The 20,009-nt window shown below is 60.1% G+C and overlaps 1 protein-coding gene across 3 annotated transcripts in view; it reads right to left on the bottom strand.

Moving 5' to 3' along the window:
- Nucleotides 1-20,009, bottom strand: part of HDAC4 (histone deacetylase 4) — a 115,916-nt gene that overhangs the window by 48,863 nt on the left and 47,044 nt on the right. For all 3 annotated transcript variants that reach the window (XM_051998578.1, XM_051998577.1, XM_051998579.1), the window contains exon 3: nucleotides 15,406-15,477. In XM_051998578.1, the coding sequence (XP_051854538.1) occupies nucleotides 15,406-15,477 (72 nt within the window). The remainder of the gene's footprint in view (nucleotides 1-15,405; nucleotides 15,478-20,009) is intronic.

Below are 20,009 nucleotides of genomic sequence, written 5' to 3'. Positions count from 1 at the left end.
TCTCGGGGCTGGAAGCGACCTCAGAGTCTGCAGCAGCAGCAGCGTGGGGAGGGGGCAGGGGGCTCCCGGGGGGCCTCCAAAGTGGGAGCCCCCGCCAGCGACCACCCCACACTAAGGCCAGAAAAGACCCTCCCAGAGTGAAGAAAGGCAAAGGGCGGGGGATGGACGACATGGGCGGGGGCCCCGATGACACCGAGTTCCCACCGAGCTCTGCCATTATTCTCATTTGGTCTTCACCCCCCCCCCCATTTACAGATGAGGAAACTGAGGCGGCAGCGGCGTCTGAGACTCCAGCCCCGTCCGGCTCATTAACATGGTTATCAAGCACCAACAACCCTCAGGCCGGGAGGCCCCGGGGCCCGACTTAGAAGGGCCCCCCCCCCGCCCTGGGCCTCCCGCAGGCCCCCCTCCCACGGGCACCTCCAGGTTCCTTCGAGGATTTTTGGCCCACTAGAGAACGGAAGGGGGCGGGGCGATTCTTGGGAAACTTCTGCTGCCCCCGGGGCGAGGCAAGTGAGCCCCCGCACCCCGGGGAGCCTGTGGGACGCACGGGGGAAGGGCTGACCACAAACGAGCCTACTCTCCCCCGTCTGGATCCCCTCCCCCACAGGGGCTCTTCAGACCGTTCTCTAACAGGGAAATGACTGCGATGGGAAGGGGGGAGGGGCCACCAGGGAGGGGGTCCCACGGGACTGTGAAAAAGGACCGGCCGGGATTCTGCTGTCACTCCCCCCCCCCCCAGGTGCCTTTTCTGAGCCTTATTTCTTTCTGCTGTTTGGGGAGGAGCAGAAATGAGGGGGGTCGGGGGGTCTGCAAGTGGAGCCGACCCTCCTCCTGGGGCCCCGAGAGCCCGCTGCCCGCCGTGCCCCCCTCCCTCCTTGTGCCCTTCACCAGGTACAGTTCGGGCGGCTCGGCTCTCTCCGGGGGGGGGGGGGGCAGGGGGGGGCGCCGTCCCCGTGAAGGTGTCTGAGCTTACCCACACGCGGCTCCGGGGCCCTCCCGCCTTCCCGGGGACTCTGCCTTCAGCCGCCGCTGGCCGCGCTCCCAGCCAATGAGGCCCCGGCATCCTCCCCCTGCCCGGGCGCCAGCCACGCGACGCCCTGCCCGCTTCCCGGCCCGGCAGCTCTCCCTCAGGCCGGCGGCGAGCCCCGAGCTCCCCTCCGGGGGCCGCGGCGTCCGGGCCAGCTGAGCCAGGGCAGGGCCACGGCAGGAGGAGCGAGCGCCGGCCCGATCCCGGCCCGGGCGGAGGGCGCTGCTGACAGCTGACTGAGCAGAAGGAAAAGGCATTTCCCGGAAGGATTATTTTCAGCTGCTTTCATTGCGAAAAAAAGCCAGAAATAGCTCGGTGGCAGGGGGGGGGGAAGGGGGGGGCACTGCTGCGGGGGGGGCCGCTCCGCACCCCGCGCTTCCCTCTGCCGCTTCTCTTGCCTTGGCTACCGGCCCCCCCCAGGTCCAAGCCCCTGCCCGCAGACGTCCCCACGGCACGAGCGCCTCCCAAAGGAAACGCGTCGTCAGCCCCCCCCGGAGGGCCGAGGAGACGGGATCTTGGAAGGCGACCCTTCCCTCAGCCCCCCCCTCCCAGCCCCCCGGGGAGCCCCACACTGAGGCCTGGGACCGGGACTCCAGGCAAGGGCACTCCCACTGCCCAGCCCCCCCCGGCAGCGTCCCCCATCTCCAGGGGAAGGGGAGATGATGCATCGATAAGTCAATCAATCCCTTAAAAGAGACAAAGCTATTTCCAGAAGGGCTCATTGTGCATGCAAGGCACTCGCCCCCCGTCTACACTTCAGAGGATGTCACAACTCCCCGAAACGCGGAGACGGCGAGAACGCGCTATTTATAGCAGCCGTTTCTGCAATTTCTGACTCCGGCTCAGAGAGGGCGGGGGGGGGGGGCGCCAGAAACAAAGGGTGGCGACCGTCCACCGCGGCCCGACTGGGGGGCGGCAAAGGGGCAGCGGAGAAAACGGCCCCTGCCCAGAGCTGCCCCCACTCCAGGCCAGGGGGGGGGTTTGGGGCCAAGCTGCGCTCCTGGCCAGGGCCCCAGGAGCACTGACCCAGAGCCCAGGGGTGCCACGCAGTGTCTGGGAGCACTGACACAGAGCTCGGGGGTACTAACAGAGCCCAGGGCAGCCACACAGTGAGTGCCCTTGGGGCGCTGACACGGTACCCGGGGGTGTCGACCCAGAGCCCGGATCACGAAGTGGGGAGAGTCTTACACAGCTTTGATCACGGCAGGAACCTTCGGGCAGCGAGGCCCCGTGTGGAAGCAAGATTCCCGGGGCAGAGCGGGCCCCAGGTCACCCCATCAACAACCAGGGACGGCACATGCTCAGTCTGCAATAAACACATTTCTGAGCAAGGGTGCAGAGGGGAATAGATTCAGAGGCCGAGGAAGCCTGGGGAGCACCAGGAGCACCCCAATGCCCCACCCCCCTCAGGCCTAAGGGTGCAGTGCTGGCCGGTGACTACAGGAAGCAGCAGGACGCCCCCCGCGGCAGTGGCTCAAGCCTCAGACCCTGCAGCAACTTGGAGCCCCAGGGAAAAGAAGCCCAAGAGGCTCCGCTCAGACCACTGGGGCTCCCAGGCCTTTTTCCTGCCCTCCCCCTCCCAGTCTTGGGGCTGGGGCTCTGGGCCCACCCCTGGCTCTCCAGGTGGCAGATCATGCCCCCTGTGCATCGGCCCGGAGGCCTCAGCCCCAGATCCGGGCCGGGAGGTGACGCTACAGGCGCCCCGTGAAGGCCGAGCCCCAGATGGGAGAGACCTTTGAGTTCTGACCCTCTCAGCCGGCAGAGGCCCAGGATGCAGCCTGCGCACAGTAGGCGCACCATAAATGCACACCGTGGGCAGGGACGGACACAGACTGCCACGTATGCTAGGGACACCCCACGTCTCAGAGCGCAGAGCTGGGGGACCTCGTAACCACTCACGCAAGAGTGAGGCGGCGGCTCCCTCCTGGTCATCCAGCGAGCCCTGATGCTGTGGAAACCCCCCAATGTAGGGGCCGGTCTGGAGCGGAGACAAGGCCTCTGTATGAGAACCGGCGGCCTCGAAGGTCCAAGCCAGGTGATGACACACGAGCCTCCGGCCCCATCTGCCGCCTGCCTCCTCACTCGATCGGCCTGACCGCACAAGGGGGACCATCTACGGGCAGCCGGGGCCGGGAGCCGGGATAGCCACGGACAAGTCTGAAGGGATGCCGGGCACACCGCCCCACCCCCAGCTCACCCAGGAACGAACCAGAGAAAGGGGCTCCCCAGGACCCCCGAATCCTCAAACAGGAACAAAGGCAGGACAGTGACTGGTCAGCAACAGCCCGGGGGTCAAAGGCTAAGTGATGACCCCAGGCCACAGACGCCAAGGTACAAAGAGGGCAAGGGAGCTTGCTGGGATGCAGGAGGTGTACGGGAATCCACTCCTTCCTTCCTCCTTCCTCCCATCTGCCCCCCCAGTGTCAGGCCCTCAGAGAGGTGGGCACTGAGCCTTCAGACTAAGCAACAAATTGTCATATTCCTAAGCACGGTCACCTTTTTACAGACCACCCATGTGGGCCAGGCCCCAGGCCGGAAGCTTTACCAATAGCATCTTGTTTAATCCTGGGAGGAACTCCTAGTTCCCCTCTTACAGATGAGGAAATCAAGGCAGACAGAGGGGAAGTAACTTGCTCAGGATCGAGCAGCTGGTCAAGTTTGAACTTCCTGCAGGCCAGACCCTCTCGACCACTACTCCCTAGAGCCTTCCTTGTACCTGCTACCTTGCCCTGCTCTCAGGAGGGAAACTCCTGGCGGGCAGGGCCCGGGGGGCTTCCCCGGGCAGAGAAAGCAGGCGCGGACTTGCCAGAGAAGCCGCACCTGCTGAATCAACCTTGATTCATGCCTGGTATTCACCGACCGAAAGCCATAAAGAACCGAGTCCGTCCCTCCTCCATTTTACAGATGAGGAAACGGAAGCTCGGGGAGCTTAAAGGACGGGACTGAAGCTTTAGAGGAAGCTTCCCGTCGGGCCTCCTTGTCCACTTCCAACACACACCCGAGGAGCCTGGGGGCCGCGGCCTGGGCTCAGGAGCGGCAGACACAGAGCGGGACGACGCGGAAGAGCGTCTCGAGGCCAGGCCGCAGAACGCTCTCCCGGGGCCAATGTGAAGCAGGGGGCATCAGCCACCCACTCAAAAACATTATTAAACATTAAACCGCATGCCAGGCATTGTGCCGGGGGCTAAGGATCCGAGAAAATGGGAGCAGGGAAGGGATTGGAGCTGCCCGATAAAGGGAAAGTCCATGCAGGAAGTAGGGCAGGACTGGAAGGCCTTTGGACAGATGGACGAATGGATGTTTATCCTCAGGCCGGTTTCCTGTCTTTTGTTTGTCTGGCATACAACAGGTGCTTAATAAATGCTCACTGATTAACTCATCTGTTTAGTTTTTAGAGATGTGAAAGTCAAGGCTTGACATCTGACTGGCAGCAGCTGGAAGCAAGGGACAGCAGCAGTTTTAGGTGAGCGATACAGCTCGAGCTGCCGTCGCCCGCCTGGGCCACAAGCCTCCAGGGATAGGAAGTAAAAGAGGGGGTGCGGACATAGGCCAGAGAGGCAAGCAGCCCGAACCGGCAGGATTCTGGGGCTGGAAGCAAGGCCGTGGGAGCCTTCCAAGCAGAGAGGGGACGGGGAGGCGCTTTGGGTCAGACTGCCGGAGCAGAGGGGAAAGAGCCACGTGGCCGGCAAGAGCGCTACGGCCAAGGCCAGGGTCTAAAAGGAAGGCAGAAGGAGATCAGGGTTTGGCTAACTCTAAAGACCTCATGTACGTGTGGCTGTGCGAGATCCCTCGCTAGCCCAAAAAGGCTCACGCGTGCGCGCACACGCTTCGTGGCCAGAGGCTGATCCTACAAAACAGGCCGCCTGGTGCGACGGAAAGAGGGCAGGATTTGGAGCCATTCAGACGCCAGATCAGTCACTTACTGGCTAGATGACTCTGGATAATTCACAGTATGCTAGCTTTGGATTATTCAGCCCAACCCCCCCTTTTTACTGAGAAGGAAAATCCCATTTCCCTGGGCCTCATTTCCTCCTCTAGATACACGACTTCTCTGATCTAGGATCCCATTATCCTTGACTGCTGTACCACTACTCACAATAATGACCCGGGAGAGACACTGCAAGAATTGGACATGGAGGCTCATTTCCTGTGCTTGCTGCACCAAGGTGGCCAAGGGCACTAATAATGACCCGGAAGAGACACTGCAAGAGTTGGACACGGAGGCTCATTTCCTGTGCTTGCTGCACCAAGGTGGCCACCGGCACTAATAACGACCCAGAAAAGACACTGCAAGGGTTGGACATGGAGGCTCATTTCCCGTGCTTGCTGCACCAAGGTGGCCAAGGGCACTAATAACGACCCGGAAGAGACACTGCAAGGGTTGGACGTGGAGGCTCATTTCCCGTGCTTGCTGCACCAAGGTGGCCAAGGGCACTAATAACGACCCGGAAGAGACACTGCAAGGGTTGGATGTGGAGGCTCATTTCCCGTGCTTGCTGCACCAAGGTGGCCAAGGGCACTAATAACGACCCGGAAGAGACACTGCAAGGGTTGGACGTGGAGGCTCATTTCCTGTGCTTGCTGCACCAAGGTGGCCAAGGGCACTAATAACGACCCGGAAGAGACACTGCAAGGGTTGGACGTGGAGGCTCATTTCCTGTGCTTGCTGCACCAAGGTGGCCAAGGGCACTAATAACGACCCGGAAGAGACACTGCAAGGGTTGGACGTGGAGGCTCATTTCCTGTGCTTGCTGCACCAAGGTAGCCCCATCCTCCCATGTTCAGTTAATGGAGAGGACGGTCCCTTCCCCTCTCCTGAACAGCAGGATAGCAGAAGGACGCCACCATGGCCACAGTGAAGGCCTGGAATCAGAAGACCTGAGTTTAACTGTGGCCTGACTTACTGGTTGGGTGAAAGTCCCTGAGAATGTCACTTCACCTTTCTCTGCCTCAATTTCCCCAGAAACTGAGGTCTCCCCTCCCAGATCGATTGATCTACTTAGATTGTTGTTTTTGATTCTTTGCCTCAATCACTATGTGGGTATGGCCTCACACTGGCCTTCCGCAGCGCTCCGGGCCGTCCTGATCTACCTCTGGCCCCAGACGGCTGGAGGAGAGAGTGAGGCACGTGATTTCCTACAGTCTTGCCTCCCTGCCGTGTGTCACGGAGGCACCTTCCGGGTATCAGGGTCTCCTTAGAGAACAAAGGATTCCCAACAACAACAAAGCGGGGATTGTGATGGCTGGCACCTGCCTCCCAGGACTGCTGGATCAAATGAGGTAATGTTTGTAAAGTGCTTGGCACAGTGCCTGGCATACAGGAAGTGCCTAATAAATGCCGCCGGAGAGACAGCGGGAGGAGGCTCCCACCCGGATGGGCTCAGCCGACGAGCAGCCCCAGCCGTTCTTCCCAAAAGCCTCAGCGCCCCGGCAGGGCCCAGAAGGGCGGTTTTTGCATTTTGGACATCCCGCACTGGAGGGAGGGACCCAAAGCAAGCCGGAGACGCTGAGCGGCAGCTGACCCCTGGAGGACTGAGAAGGCTGGCGTGGGAGGAGGCAAAGGGCCCAAGTTCAAACCCAGCTCCATTGCAGTTTTCTCTCTTTTTTCTTCTTCACCTCAGTTTCTCCTTAATTAAAGGGGAGGGCAGCGAGGCGGGACTTCCGCTGGGCTCCCTGAATCTGCATTCTGGGCCTCAGGAGAACCGCTCCCTGAAAAGCCAGCAGTGCTGGTGGAACGCTCCGAACCGAGTGCCCCCGTGTCCCCCCAAGCCGGCGGCCGTTCATCAGTCTAATGGCGCGGCCTGGGCCCAGAAAGGCTGCGGACCCTTCAGTGTCCCGGGCGCTCCCCGAGAAGCCGTGGGGAAGGACGCGCTCGAGAGCAAGCCCTGGCTAGCAGGGAGGTGGAAGAGCCAGGTGCAAACCCAGGCCCCTTATCATCTGGGCGACCTCAGGGAAATCAGTGGGCCTCCGGGAGCTCTGCTCCTGCATCTGGGAAAGAGGGCTGCACCAGACAGGGGGCCCAGTGGGGCTAGCTCTGCCCCTGAGCAGAGTTCAAACGGGAAGTCAAGGACGAAGGAGGACGTTTTTTCCCCTCCTCTTCTTCTTCCTCCACTCTCTTCCTCCTCCTCCCTCCTCTTCCTCCTCCTCTCTCTTCTTCTTCCTCCCTCTCTCTTCCTTCTCCTTTTCCTCCTCCTCCTCTTCTCCTCTCCCTTCTCCTCCCTCCCTCCTCCTTCCCCTCCTATCCCAGGCCCTGAGTTCACTCTTTCTAGCCCCTTTTAAAGCTTCCCCTTTGTTCTCTGTCCCTGGAGAAGAGAAGCCGTCTCTGAGAAGGACTTCAAGAGCCTGGGTTGAGCAAGAGCTGCAAAGAAAGGCTCGGAACAGGCGCTCGGATGCTCGGCTTTCACTAGGGGCTCCATGGACTTCCTGGAAATTATAAATAGCCTGCGTGCGCACGGGAAGCTCTGGGGGGGGGAGGGGGAGCTTCTCCGGACTCCGTGGGCACGGCCGATGCCGGGGGCCGGCCAGTCTGCTGCCCGCTGGCCCCGGGAGAGCCCAGTGCCAGGCTTTATAATCAGAGCTCCGACCCCCCCCTCCAGGGGCAGCCGTCCGGGTCCAGCGGCCGGAGGGAGATCAGGACCATGGGCCCTGGACGCCAGGAGGCTTCGGCCTTTCCCGGCCGAGGTCTTCCATGGGTCTCAATTTGACAGAGGTCGCCCCTGCTCGGTGATTAGGGCTGGGAAGCAACGAGGCAAAGACGGCCTCCATCAATCAATCCGAGAGGGATTCCGGCCGCTCACTGAGTCACTCGGGGCCCGGACGATGACCAAGCGGGGCTTGGCGGGACCTATTGGGGGCCAATCAGTGAGAGGCAGGAGGATTAGGGTTTGGGGTGAGGTCCCTAGGAAAGAAATCCAGCCAGGAAACCCCAAGGTGTCCTGGGACCCTGGGAGGACTCAGCAACAAAAAAGAAGTCTCCGAGAAGCGCCAGAGCCCCCGTCCGGCGCTCTCTCCGAGGGCCCGCCCCTTGTGCAAAGCGCTTTCCCCCGCAGCTCTGGGGTCACCGCGTACAGGACTCCCGGGACTCCCTGGACAAAAGGCCTCGCCCACATCCTCCCTCCGGAGCCATAAACGGAGAGCGGGAGTCCCAGCATTCCCCTCCAAGCCTCTCCTTAGGGAGCCTTTGGGGCTGTTAAGGTCAGAAGGGGAGGAACAGCCCACTCTGGTTGGTCTGGGGGTGGGCACTGCGTGAAGACCACCACAACCCTGTGAATACGGAAAGCTTCGAGCCCCGGAGGAGGGAAGACCATCCCAATCACCCAGGGGAGGACACGCCCCCCCCCCCCCCAGCCCCGGTGTCTAATAGAAGGGGAAGTGAGCCGGCTCCTCCCTCCCGAGCTCAGCCCTGGGCACGAGCCACCTGCTGGGAGCCCGCCCAGTCCCCCGCTCTCGGGGCTCGCTCTCCACCTCGGACTCCACGCTGGGCCCTCACTCTGAGCCCCTAAAGCCGAGCTTTGCTGCTGACGCTTATTCTACTCAAACAACCCCATCTATAGGAGGCCAGCGCAGGGAAAGGAGCCAGCGCGGAGGGGGGGGGGGGGGGGGGGGCGGGTCCGACCAATTCACCAAGAGGGGCAGGAGCCACATTTGGGCTCAAAGAACTTCCATTCTTCTCAAAGGAAGATGGGAACAATTGAGGGAGGAGAGGAAGACTTGGAGTAAGGAGGGGCTGGGGATGGCTTCCCGTACAAGGGAGGGGTGGAAGCCGGGGAGCTCAGTGGTCAGAGAGGAGGAAGAAAGTGCTCCAGAAATGGGCCGGGAGAACTCCCAAGAGAAGCTCGTTCATGAAACAGCCACCGGTCAGGGGAGGAGCGAACAGGGAGCCGCTTCGAAGGCCTTTGGAGGCCACCCAGAGGCCGGGGGCAACGTGCCGGGTCAGCCCGAGCGGAGGATGGGCCGCAGGAGGCAACCTGAGGCAGGCAGACCAGCCGGCCAAGCGGGGGGGCCCACGGGAGGCTGGCGCCCTCCGCCCCTGATGGCGAGCTGCCGCCTCCGGCCTTTGCTCACAAACCAGGCAGGAGGTAATGCAGGAATCCCAAGAACTCAGCTCACTCGGTACCTAAGTGACTGCAAGAGCGAGACTCAGTTTCCTCATCTGTCAAATGGGGGGGAAGCACTGTCTTGGAGATCCTGTGGCCACCCCCAGCCCAGAGCACAGAGACTGTTGCTCAAGGGCCCACATTTTAAATGGAGGATGGAAGGAAGGGGAGCGTCGTGGAACCCGGGGCCTCTGCCCCAAGCTTCCCCTGTCAGCGAGGCCTGGGCTTTGGCGGAAGGAGGGCGTCCCTTCAAGAAGGGCTGACGGCCTGGGCCCAGATCCCACCTGCCAATTCTTAACCATCAGGAAACCGCTCAAACCTCAGTTCTCCCCGCATCGAGAAAAGAGGGACGACGGCAGCAGGACAGCGGGAGGAGAAGGAGGCAAAGGGAGAGCCGGAAATGGGCAACCCCGGGCAGCAGGCTTGCAGCAGCCTGTGGCCGGGGGGTGGGGAGGAAAGGGTGATTCTCTCCATAATCTCATGAGCCTTCGGTTTCCTTTGTAGTCCTGGGCATTCTACCACCTTTCCCAGCCTGATTCTGAGCAGGGCTGTGTCCCCAGGCTTCACCAAAGCCCCAGGGAACCCCAAAAGAAAACCTGCTTTAGCATCGCCCTCCAGGCAGCCACTTACTGGGGTCCCCACCCAGAGTGGGAGGCTGGGGGGGCCCCGGTGGGCTGGGAGGGACAGGGACAGGTCCCGCCTGGCGGCGGTTCCACCTCCTTTGTCTGTTGTGAGACCCTGACAGAGAGGTCTTTGGGAAACCCAAATCTGGGGGTGCAGGTGTGTCTTAAAGAGACATACCCACATTTGGACAGGCAGGCAGAAGGCCTCTCCTGATCAGATCCTCAACAAGCCTGGAGGCCTCGGACACTTATTGGTGGTCCTCTTGGGGCCAGCCTCAGTTTCCCCATCTTGAGGTCCAGATCCACGATGTTCCAAGTGGAAGCCAGCTCTGACTGAGGGTCCTCCTTTCACGAGAAACCAGTGTCTTTAGAATCTGTTTCTTCATTTGGCGTTCTCCAGCTCTGCGGGCTCAAGATGACTTTGCATCCGCTGCTCTTTCAGCTCCTTCTGGCTGCCTCAAAAGGAAGCCGGTCCCCACCCCCTCCCTGACATACCCCGGCCCCTGACCCTGACCGGACACATTTTCCTCATTAACCCTTCCAGGTCAGCAAGTGATGGCACAGCCCGAATCCTTCCCTTTGTCACTGGGAGGGCAGAGTCTCTGGATTGCCTCCCAGCCAGAAATCCCAGGATGCCTGAGCACTTTCGGCAAGGAACCTCTAAGGCTGGCACTCGGAGGATAAAATGCTGCCTTTAACAGCTTTACAATGAGCTGGGAAGTAGAGCTTCAAGTTTTTCAAAGACACTAACAGGCACCAACTGCTTGTGTAGACGTGGCCTAGCCCGGGAGTAGCCAGGGATTAGAAGGTGAATTCGAATCGGGAAGCCAAAAAGACAGACATTATGGACCCTCTCCCCTTCTCTCTCTCCTGGACAAAAGCGAAATGCTGCTCCCAACAGCCAGCCTGCCTGGGCACGATTAACGGATTGTCCCAACTGGGCTGGGGAGCTCTCGAGGGAAAGGCTCTAAACACTCTCACGGATCTAGCAAAAAAAGGAAAAAGCTCAGCCTCCAAGTCTAGAAACTGCTCCCAAGAAATATTAATCACTAATCCTCAGACCACTGCTCATTCTGTTATTTTTAGAGGTGCTGGAGGCACCAAGAAGCGTCTATTGATTAAGGGTGTTAGGAGTCCCGATGCTTCCCCTCATACCTTGCTTTTGTCTTTCTTGTGCTCTTTTCTGGGGGTAAAACAATCAAATGGTCTACATTTATTAAGTGCCAACTATATACTAAGTCCTGAATTTCTAAATATTTGGTATCTTGCTCTTTTGCTTGGATAGGGTGAAAGATCAGATCGAGAGGCAAAGATTGACGGTGGCCAGTTATTTAGGACCCAAAAATAGAACAAGCCGCCTCTTCTAGGTCACGTTGTAACTGGAGAATGCAAGCACCGCTCAGAAAGAAGTCAACCAGGAGGTAGATGCAGCAAACCCGAAGCAAGGAAACTGGACGCTGGCAGAGCTGGGAGGAAACAGGTGCACCAGCAACCATGGCCTGACCCCATGGAACCTCTGCGCAGAGCAATCTGCCAGGACCCCGGGAAAACTCCCAAGATCGTGCCCTTCGACTCCCAGTCTCCGTCACTGGGAATATGTCAGAGAGCACTATCAGCAACAGCAGAAGCAGCAACAAAGCGCCATTCAGAAAAGCCCATGGGATTGGAGAGGAATTAGTAAGGGACAGGACTCATGCTTTCGCTATATCTTAGTCTCAGGAAAGAAACTCATGATCTTTTCTCTTAACCCTTAACCCCTCCTGCTATCACTTGCTGTAGAGAGTACCCCATCTTCCAGGCCCTAGGAGTCATCCTAGGCTCCTCAGACTCCAATCTGCCTCCAATCCAGTATGGCATCAAGGTCTAATGATTTCATCTCTGTGGCACCTCTTATCCATTTCACCTCTGCGGACACCTCTTGTCCATTTCACCTCTGGGACATCTCTTGTCCATTTCATTTCTGCAACACCTCTTGTCCATTTCACCTCTGCAACACCTCTTGTCCTTTTCACCTCTGGGACATCTCTTGTCCATTTCACCTGTGACACCTCTTGTCCATTTCACCTCTGCGACACCTCTTGTCCATTTCATCTGATATTTCTTGTCCATTTCACCTCTGCGACACCTCTTGTCCTTTTCACCTCTGTGACACCTCTTGTCCATTTCACCTGATATTTCTTGTCCATTTCACCTCTGCTACATCTCTTGTTCATTTCACTATGGCAGCATCTCTCATTAGCTTCACTTTGGTTCTTCCCTGTCTCTCCTCTGCTCCCACTCAGGTGCAGGCCCTGTCCACCTCATAGCTGGATTATGGCAGCAGGTGTTGGGGGCCTGGCTGTAGTCTCTCTCCCTTCCAATCCATCTTCTATTCGGTCATTAAAGGAATTTTTCTGAAGCTCAAAGCAACCATGTCACCCCTTTACTCAATAAACTTCAGTGGCTCCCTATGACCTCTGCGATCAAATACAAAATGCTGTTTCAAAGCCTTTCATCACCTGTCCTCTCCTTCCTTTCCAGACTTTTTATACCTAATGCCATACCACGTCTTCTTCCATCCAATGATACTGGTCTCTGGACTGTTCCCCATCTCTCCAGACTCTCAACATTTTCTCTGGCTGTGATCCCTACCCTGGGATACATCTTCCTCGTCTCTTCCTCCTGGCTTCCTACTTTCTACAAGAATGTCCTGATCCCCCTTAATGTTAATGCCTTCCTTCCATTGATTATTTCAAATTTACTGCAGAACAGCTCACTTGTCCAGAGTTATTTGCATGTTATCTCTCTCATCAGACAATGGGCTCCTGGAGAGTTCTTTGTATATACCCAGCTTTTAGCACAGTGCCTGGCACACAGTGGACATTTAATCAATAGTTGTTGACCTGGTTTTAACAACCGATAAAGTTCATCATCTTCTCTGCAACCTCTTTGCATGCTGAGAGATGCCATAAGTGATCCACATCCAAGGCCATCATCCAGGCAATGCTATCACGGGATGGGGGGGGGGGGGACCTCTTAAAGCCATGTAAACACCATGCAAGGGGAAGCATGAATCAATCGGGTGCATTAATGTGATGGAAGAGGAGGATGCATTTAAGAATGATGAGCATGAGAAACATAAGGAAACAGGGAAGGTCCTTTAGTAAATAAAGCAGAACAAAACCAAAAGGCCAACAAGAACACACAGGGGAAAGATGAGCCAGTCACTGGGCAGACAGACATGTTGCCTGTCAGAGCCTTGGAGACAAGTGGAAAGCCACCTAGCACATTGTATTTCAATTATGTGGCAGGAAGAGTTGCAAATAACTTCTAAGTGAACCTTCTTAGATGCCCTATTATGCGTAACATACATGTGTGGACATGCTAATGTACACATCTGGAAATTTCACACGCGTGTACGTATAACATACATGTACACCCCCTCCTTCAGCACCAACAAATTTCACTTGCAGCCATGACCCACTAGAATAGCCTCAATGACTTGACCCCCGAATGGAAAGGTCTGGATGTCCGATGGCCAGTCAGAAAAGCTCAGCCGCTCAGCTTGCTTACAAGAGGCAGGACTTCCTGCTCCAGGATCCCCAACAACCAATCACACAGGCAGGGCTTCCACAGGCAGCCTCTGCTCATTCCTTGGGGGGAAGCTCGTTTCAGAGGCGGTTTCCCCTTTGAACCCCCATCAGTCTCTCTCTGTCATCTGTCTGCTTCAGCACTGCCAGGTGGACCTCACGCTTCTAAAGTTGGTCCCAAAGCCCCTGACCGCCCCCTGTGGCGGCGCCCCCGAATGCAGGGGGGCCACACACTTGGCTCATCTTACTCGGCCGGGCCTCTCCTCTGTAAAGGAAAGGCCAAGCTTCCTTGGGTTTTCTAAAAAGGAAAGAGAACGGGAGCCGTCAGCTAGAGCTATTACCCCAACTTCGCTTCCTGGGAAAGCCCGGAGGCCCCTCTTGCAAGCGGGGATCGCAAAGCGCCAAGCCGGCCTCCTCCACGCGCCCGGGCGGCTCCGCCTCTCGCCTCCCGGGAAGGTTCCAGGGGCTCAGTCTGAGAACGTTGCCCAGACCTGGGAACCCCCAAAGACAAAAAGGGGGCAGCGGGGGCCCCCTGAGAGCTGCGGGACACGTGGCGGGGGGTCTCCCACGGAGCGCCTCGGGGCGCAAGCTTCCCTCCCAGAGAAGCCGCTTCTCCATCCTGATCCCCGGCCATTCCCTCTCTGCCCTCTCCGCGGCGGCTGGGCCTTCTCTCCTTGTTCGTGGCCTCCTTCACTAAGGGCTGAGCTCCCTGAGGATGCGCTTCTGCCCCTTTTTCTCCCGTCGGCACTTAGGGGGCCCCCACACCCCCGGGCGCTGGGAGACACAGCTAAGAGGGGAGGAGCAACAGCAAGAGGTCACGTGATTTCTCCGTGTTGAGACGCCAACCTGGGGCCTGGTCTCAGAAAATGCTACTTTCAACAAGTGGTGATTCATGAGGAGGAAGTCAAGCTCACTGTCATCGGCACCTCCCCGAGAGAGGATCAGGCCACGGCAACAGCCCGAGCCCGGAGTCTGCCCGAAGCGAGCGTCCGCAAGTGTCGTGGGTCACCGGCTCGACCGGCGCTCGCGGCTCCCGACGCTCCGCGCATCCCCCTCCCCCCTCCCCCCGCGCCTGTTCAGAGGCCCCTCCGTTCTCTCACCCAAAAGGGGCCCCTCCCCCCTCACCACAGAGACAAGTTTCTGGGGAGTTCAGAATCTGAGTCAGGGCCAAGGTGGGGAGAACGGCCGGATCCTGGGAGGGCCGGGGGGGGGCACCAACTTTCAAAGAAACACCAAAGGGACCCTCGGTAGGCGGGGACCACATGATACATCTGCACACTCACACACTCACACTCACACACACTCACACTCACACACACATACACACTCAATTACATCACAAACTCACACTCACACACACACTCAGTCACACTCACATTCTCACACATACTCATACACATTCACACTTACACACATTCACACAGACACACACACACACTCACACATACACTCTCACAATCACACACACTCACACTTAATCACACACACTCACACTTAATCACACACACACACTCACAATCACACACAATCACACACTCTCACAATCACACACACTCACACTTAATCACACACACACACTCACAATCACACACAATCACACACTCTCACAATCACACACACTCACACTCACACACAATCACACACACACTCTCACAATCACACACAATCACACACACACACACACACACACTCTCACACACACACCCCAGCACCGCCGCAGTGGCCAGCCCAGCTCTCTCATTCTGTCCGAGTGGCCGCCGCCCAGCTCTGCCCAGGGAGACGCCCCGTGGCCACAACCTGGCAGTCGAACGGGATTCGAGCCAGTCCCTTCCGGGGGCTCCGCCGCCTCCTGGGACACTGCCCTTCCCAGGATTTGACAAAATGGCTGCAGACCCCCTGGGGTGCCTGGTTATCACCCCCCACCCTCCCACCTCCTCAGAGCTTCCTTCCCAAGCACAAGTGTTTTCCTCAAGGACAAGAAGATGAGAAACCGAGCCCCGCCCCCGCGACCAGGCTGCCCCCAATGCCCTCCCCCCCACCCGCCCTCGGGGGGCAGGGGTCACAGAACGGGGCCGCTCCCCCCTTACCTGCACTAGGCATGTGGTTCACTCTGGGTGGGGTGAGCAGCTCGACGGGCTGGTCTCGGCCAGAAAGTCCATCTGGAGAAGAAGAAGAAGGGAAGCCCGTCAGAAGCTGCCCCGGGGAGAAGCTCCCCCCGCCGCCTGGGGACCGGAGGCTCCCCCAAAGCCCACGGGGGTCGGCCCGATTGCAGGCGAGGCCGGGGGGCCGGGCCCCCCGAGGCCGGAGCCCCCATCGCCTGCCCGGGCAAAGGCCGTCAGCCCCGCGGGGACCTGGGCCAGAACCAGGGGCTTGGAGCGGGAGGACGCCGACCCTCCTCTCAGAGATGGACCCGGCCCTCGGCATGAGCTCACCGGCCTAGAAGGTCCAGAGGACCCTCCTCCCCAAACCAGAGCAGATGCGCCCCCCCACCCCGTTTTACCCCCTGGCCAATGGCAGCACCGTGGCCCTCCATAGAAAACCAGACAAATCGGGAAACTGGGGCGAGTCCCCGGGGCCAAGGTGGGAAAGGAGCCCGAACCACAGGGCGGGCGCCCGTCCCGCTCCTCCCCAGGCCCTCTCCGGAGGCAGCCCCGGAGCCTCCAGGCAAGTGCAGGGACCGCCCACTCTGGGGGCCCCGTTTAGGATCAGGCTGGATCCCGGTCCGGGCCAGGAGGATGACCTCTGTCCGAGGGCGCCCGCGACCCCGCGCTGACCGTCAGGGAGAAGCAGCACTGGGGGCCCGGCATCGGCCATCCTGCTCAGGGAGCCCGGCGGCCGCTCCCGGGAGGCCACAGCCGACGTCCCAGGGAAAGGCGCGCGCTGCCCTCGGAGGGAAAGGCCGAGCGACCCCTCGGCCCCCGGGAAGTCTCGAGCTCCGCAAACGGCTCCCGACGCCGCTGGGACGTTTCCGACTTTGCTGAATGCTTCTGAGTCATCCCCGAACCTAACCCCGGCCGCTGTCCCTCCTCCCCACTGGCGGAGCACAGTCTCTTTGCCGGCGGGTGCCCGGCTGTGGCTGCAGGAGCACGGAGCGCAGGGGGGCTGGCGGGGGTCTCGGTGGGAAAGGAGGAGAGCCCCACGCGGACCGAGCGGAGAGCAGCGAGCGGAGCCGGGGACGCCGTGGCCGTCACCGGGCTCGCCCCCCTCAGGAACACGGGACCCCGGGTCCCAAAGCGACGGAAACCCCCCGTCTGAGGGAGGAGCGGGCGGGGCTTTTGTCCCGGCTCCTGACGGAGCTTCATCTTCCCATCACAGACAGACGGCGATTTCTCGCCGACTGTGGCGTTCGCCCTTTCTCTCGGTCCCTCCTCCCCCGCCCGGGAAGCCGAGCGTCCGTCACACACGGGCCACGCGGGGACCGCGTCTCCCCATCCGTCGTCTCGGGAAAGAAGGAACGGAGCAAAAAGCCGCCAGAAGGGCGCGCGTGGCTGCACGTCAGAGCGCCGGGAAAAGGCGCAGAGAAGGGGCCGGAAGCCAAGTGGGAGGGGTCACAGCTTCTCCCGCTCTGCTTCCCTCCCAAAGACCCCCCCTTCCCTCTGACCCCCGCCCGTCGGGGGGGGCCGGCCCAAGGCATCCTGGGAGCTGGCGAAGGCCCCGCTGTCACCAGGGCCAGCACCGCAGGGAGGGGAAGAACCGAAGGGTCGGCGGGACTGTAGAGGGACGAGCCCGGCCTCGGAGGGCAGGGCTTCTCGTGGGATCGAGTCCAGGGGGACGGGAGCAGATCCAAGAGCCCTCCGAGGGCCCGCCCGCCGGCCCCAGCGGCTTCGGGCCCTTCCGGGGAAGCTCCGGGCCCGCCTCCGGACGCGAGGAGTCCCTCCCAAGGCCCGAAGGGGGTCTTCGCCAAACGGAAGCGGCCCCGGCGAGACGGACACGAGCCCGAGCCCAGGCCTGGAGCCGCTTTGCTCTGACTCAGGGGCTCCCACCCAGAAGGGCCCCGGCCCAGAGCCCGGGCCCGGATCCCAGAGAGCCAGCCCCGGGGTCCGTGTCCCAGCGTCCTGCACGTGGCTCCTCGGGTCCCGCCCGTGACCATGGCCGGACAGACCCTCATCCTGAGCCCCCCGGCCACGGGGCCGTCGGAGCCCGCAGGGGGATCCAGCCGGTGGCCCCTCGGACCGAGGCAGGCCCAGGCGTGAAAGCCGCTTCCCCGCTGAAAGGCTCGGCCGCCTCCCCCTCCCCCCCGGAGGAGGAGAGAGGACGGGAGGGGGCGCGAACCCCCAGTCCCGCAGCGGACCCGCTTTGTGCCTGTCTGGGCCCTCAGGAGGGGGGGCGGGGGCTGAAAGTGCTAAGATGCCCAAGCTGAGCGCCTGGGCGGGAGGTCGCCTGCCCCTCGGAGGCTGCAGCTGCTGCTTTGGGCAGCATCTGCTCCCACTCTGGCCTCCGGGGGCTCCCCCTGACCCCCAGGGCCCGGCCTCCGGGGGCTCCCCCTGACCCCCACGGCCCGGCCTCCGGGGGCTCCCCCTGACCCCCAGGGCCCGGCCTCCGGGGGCTCCCCCTGACCCCCACGGCCCGGCCTCGGGGGCTCCCCCTGACCCCCACGGCCCGGCCTCGGGGGGCTCCCTCTGACCCCCAGGGCCCGGCCTCCGGAGGCTCCCCCTGATCCCCAGGGCCCGGGCTCTCCCGGCAGGCTGGGCCAGCAGACCCGGGAAGACTCCCGGTCGGAGCCGCCGCGGCCGAACGCTACCTGGCCAGACGGGCGGTCCCCACGAGCTCAGGCGAGCGGCTGCTTCTCTCCAGGTCTCAGTTCCCTCTTCTGGACGAGGAGGGAGCGGCGGGGCCCTTTCTCCGGCTCTCTCCCGGCACAGAGACGTCGCTTTGACTAAAATCAGAAGGCAACAAGAGGCGTTTCTGAGCGGCCCCCCCAAGGCACAGAGAGCCCGAGGGGACGCCCCCGGCTCGGCCGGTGTTACTTTCCAGGTGTCAGATGGCGCCCGGGGGGGCCCAAGCCCCGACTCCTCAGCAATCAGTCATTCCTGTCTAAGGCCCCTGATGCAGCGCCCACCTAGTAACGCCCGGGGGGGGGAGGGGGCAGGAGGGCTCCGCCCCAGACAGGTCTCACCCCTGGCAGGGGAGGGGGGGGCTCAGAGACCACCGCCCCACCCCCTGCTTCCTTCCCATTAAATGAGCCCCACTCCCATCTCCTCCCTTCCCCAGGTCAAAGGGCAAGGGCCGAAAATCAGGGACGCGGGAAAGGCTGCACGGCTGGGGCCGGACACCGGCCTCGGGCACGTCCCCTCTCCTGAGCTAAGACGGGGGCTGGACTTAGTGACCCCCACGGGCTCCCCGCCGGCTCTGAACCCGCTCCCATTCTTACAAGGGACCAAGACCCCCAAAAGGCTCCCCCAGCTGAACCAAGCATGAAGCTGAACCCGGCCGGGGCTGAGGGGCCCCAAATCACTTTGGAGGCGTTTTCTATCTGCTTACACACACGTGTGTGAGAGAGACAGAGACACAGAGAGAGAGACAGAGACAGAGACTGAGACAGAGAGACAGAGAGAGACACAGAGACACAGAGAGAGAGAGAGAGAGACTGAGACTGAGACAGAGAGAGAGACAGAGACAGAGACTGAGATAGAGAGACAGAGAGAGACACAGAGACACAGAGAGAGAGAGAGAGACTGAGACTGAGACAGAGAGAGACAGAGACAGAGACAGAGAGAGAGACAGAGACAGAGACTGAGATAGAGAGACAGAGAGAGACACAGAGACACAGAGAGAGAGAGACAGAGAGAGAGAGAGAGAGAAACACAGAGAGAGAGAGAGAGACAGAGAGACAGAGACAGAGAGACAGAGACAGAGACAGAGAGAGAGACAGAGAGAGAGACAGAGACAGAGACAGAGAGAGAGACAAAGACAGAGAGAGACACACAGAGAGAGAGAGAGAGACTGAGACTGAGACAGAGAGAGACAGAGACAGAGACAGAGAGAGAGACAGAGACAGAGACTGAGATAGAGAGACAGAGAGAGACACAGAGACACAGAGAGAGACAGAGAGAGAGAGAGAGAAACAGAGAGAGAGAGAGAGAGAGAGACAGAGAGACAGAGACAGAGAGACAGAGACAGAGACAGAGAGAGAGACAGAGACAGAGACAGAGAGAGAGACAAAGACAGAGAGAGAGACAGAGACAGAGACTGAGATAGAGAGACTGAGACTGAGACAGAGAGACAAAGAGAGACACAGAGACACAGAGAGAGAGAGAGAGAGACTGAGACAGACAGAGACAGAGAGAGAGACAGAGACAGAGAGAGACAGAGAGACAGAGACAGAGAGAGACAGAGACAGAGACAGAGAGACAGAGACAGACAGAGACAGAGAGAGAGACAGAGACAGAGAGAGACAGACAGAGAGAGACAGAGACAGAGAGACAGAGACAGAGACAGAGAGAGACAGAGACACACAGAGAGAGACAGAGACAGAGAGACAGAGACAGAGAGAGACAGAGACAGAGACAGAGAGAGAGACAGAGACAGAGACACACAGAGAGAGACAGAGACAGAGAGAGACAGAGACAGAGAGATCTTCCCTTTATGGAGGCCAGGGGCAGTTCCCCATTTGTCTTCCTATCTTCATGGCTGGCTTGGATTCGACACATAACAGGTGCTAATAGTGGAATGGCAGAAGACACTCCCCAAA

The sequence above is a fragment of the Antechinus flavipes genome, chromosome 4, assembly GCF_016432865.1.
Source record: "Antechinus flavipes isolate AdamAnt ecotype Samford, QLD, Australia chromosome 4, AdamAnt_v2, whole genome shotgun sequence".
Taxonomy (NCBI): domain Eukaryota; kingdom Metazoa; phylum Chordata; class Mammalia; order Dasyuromorphia; family Dasyuridae; genus Antechinus; species Antechinus flavipes.
This window is presented reverse-complemented; position numbering and strand designations above follow the sequence as displayed.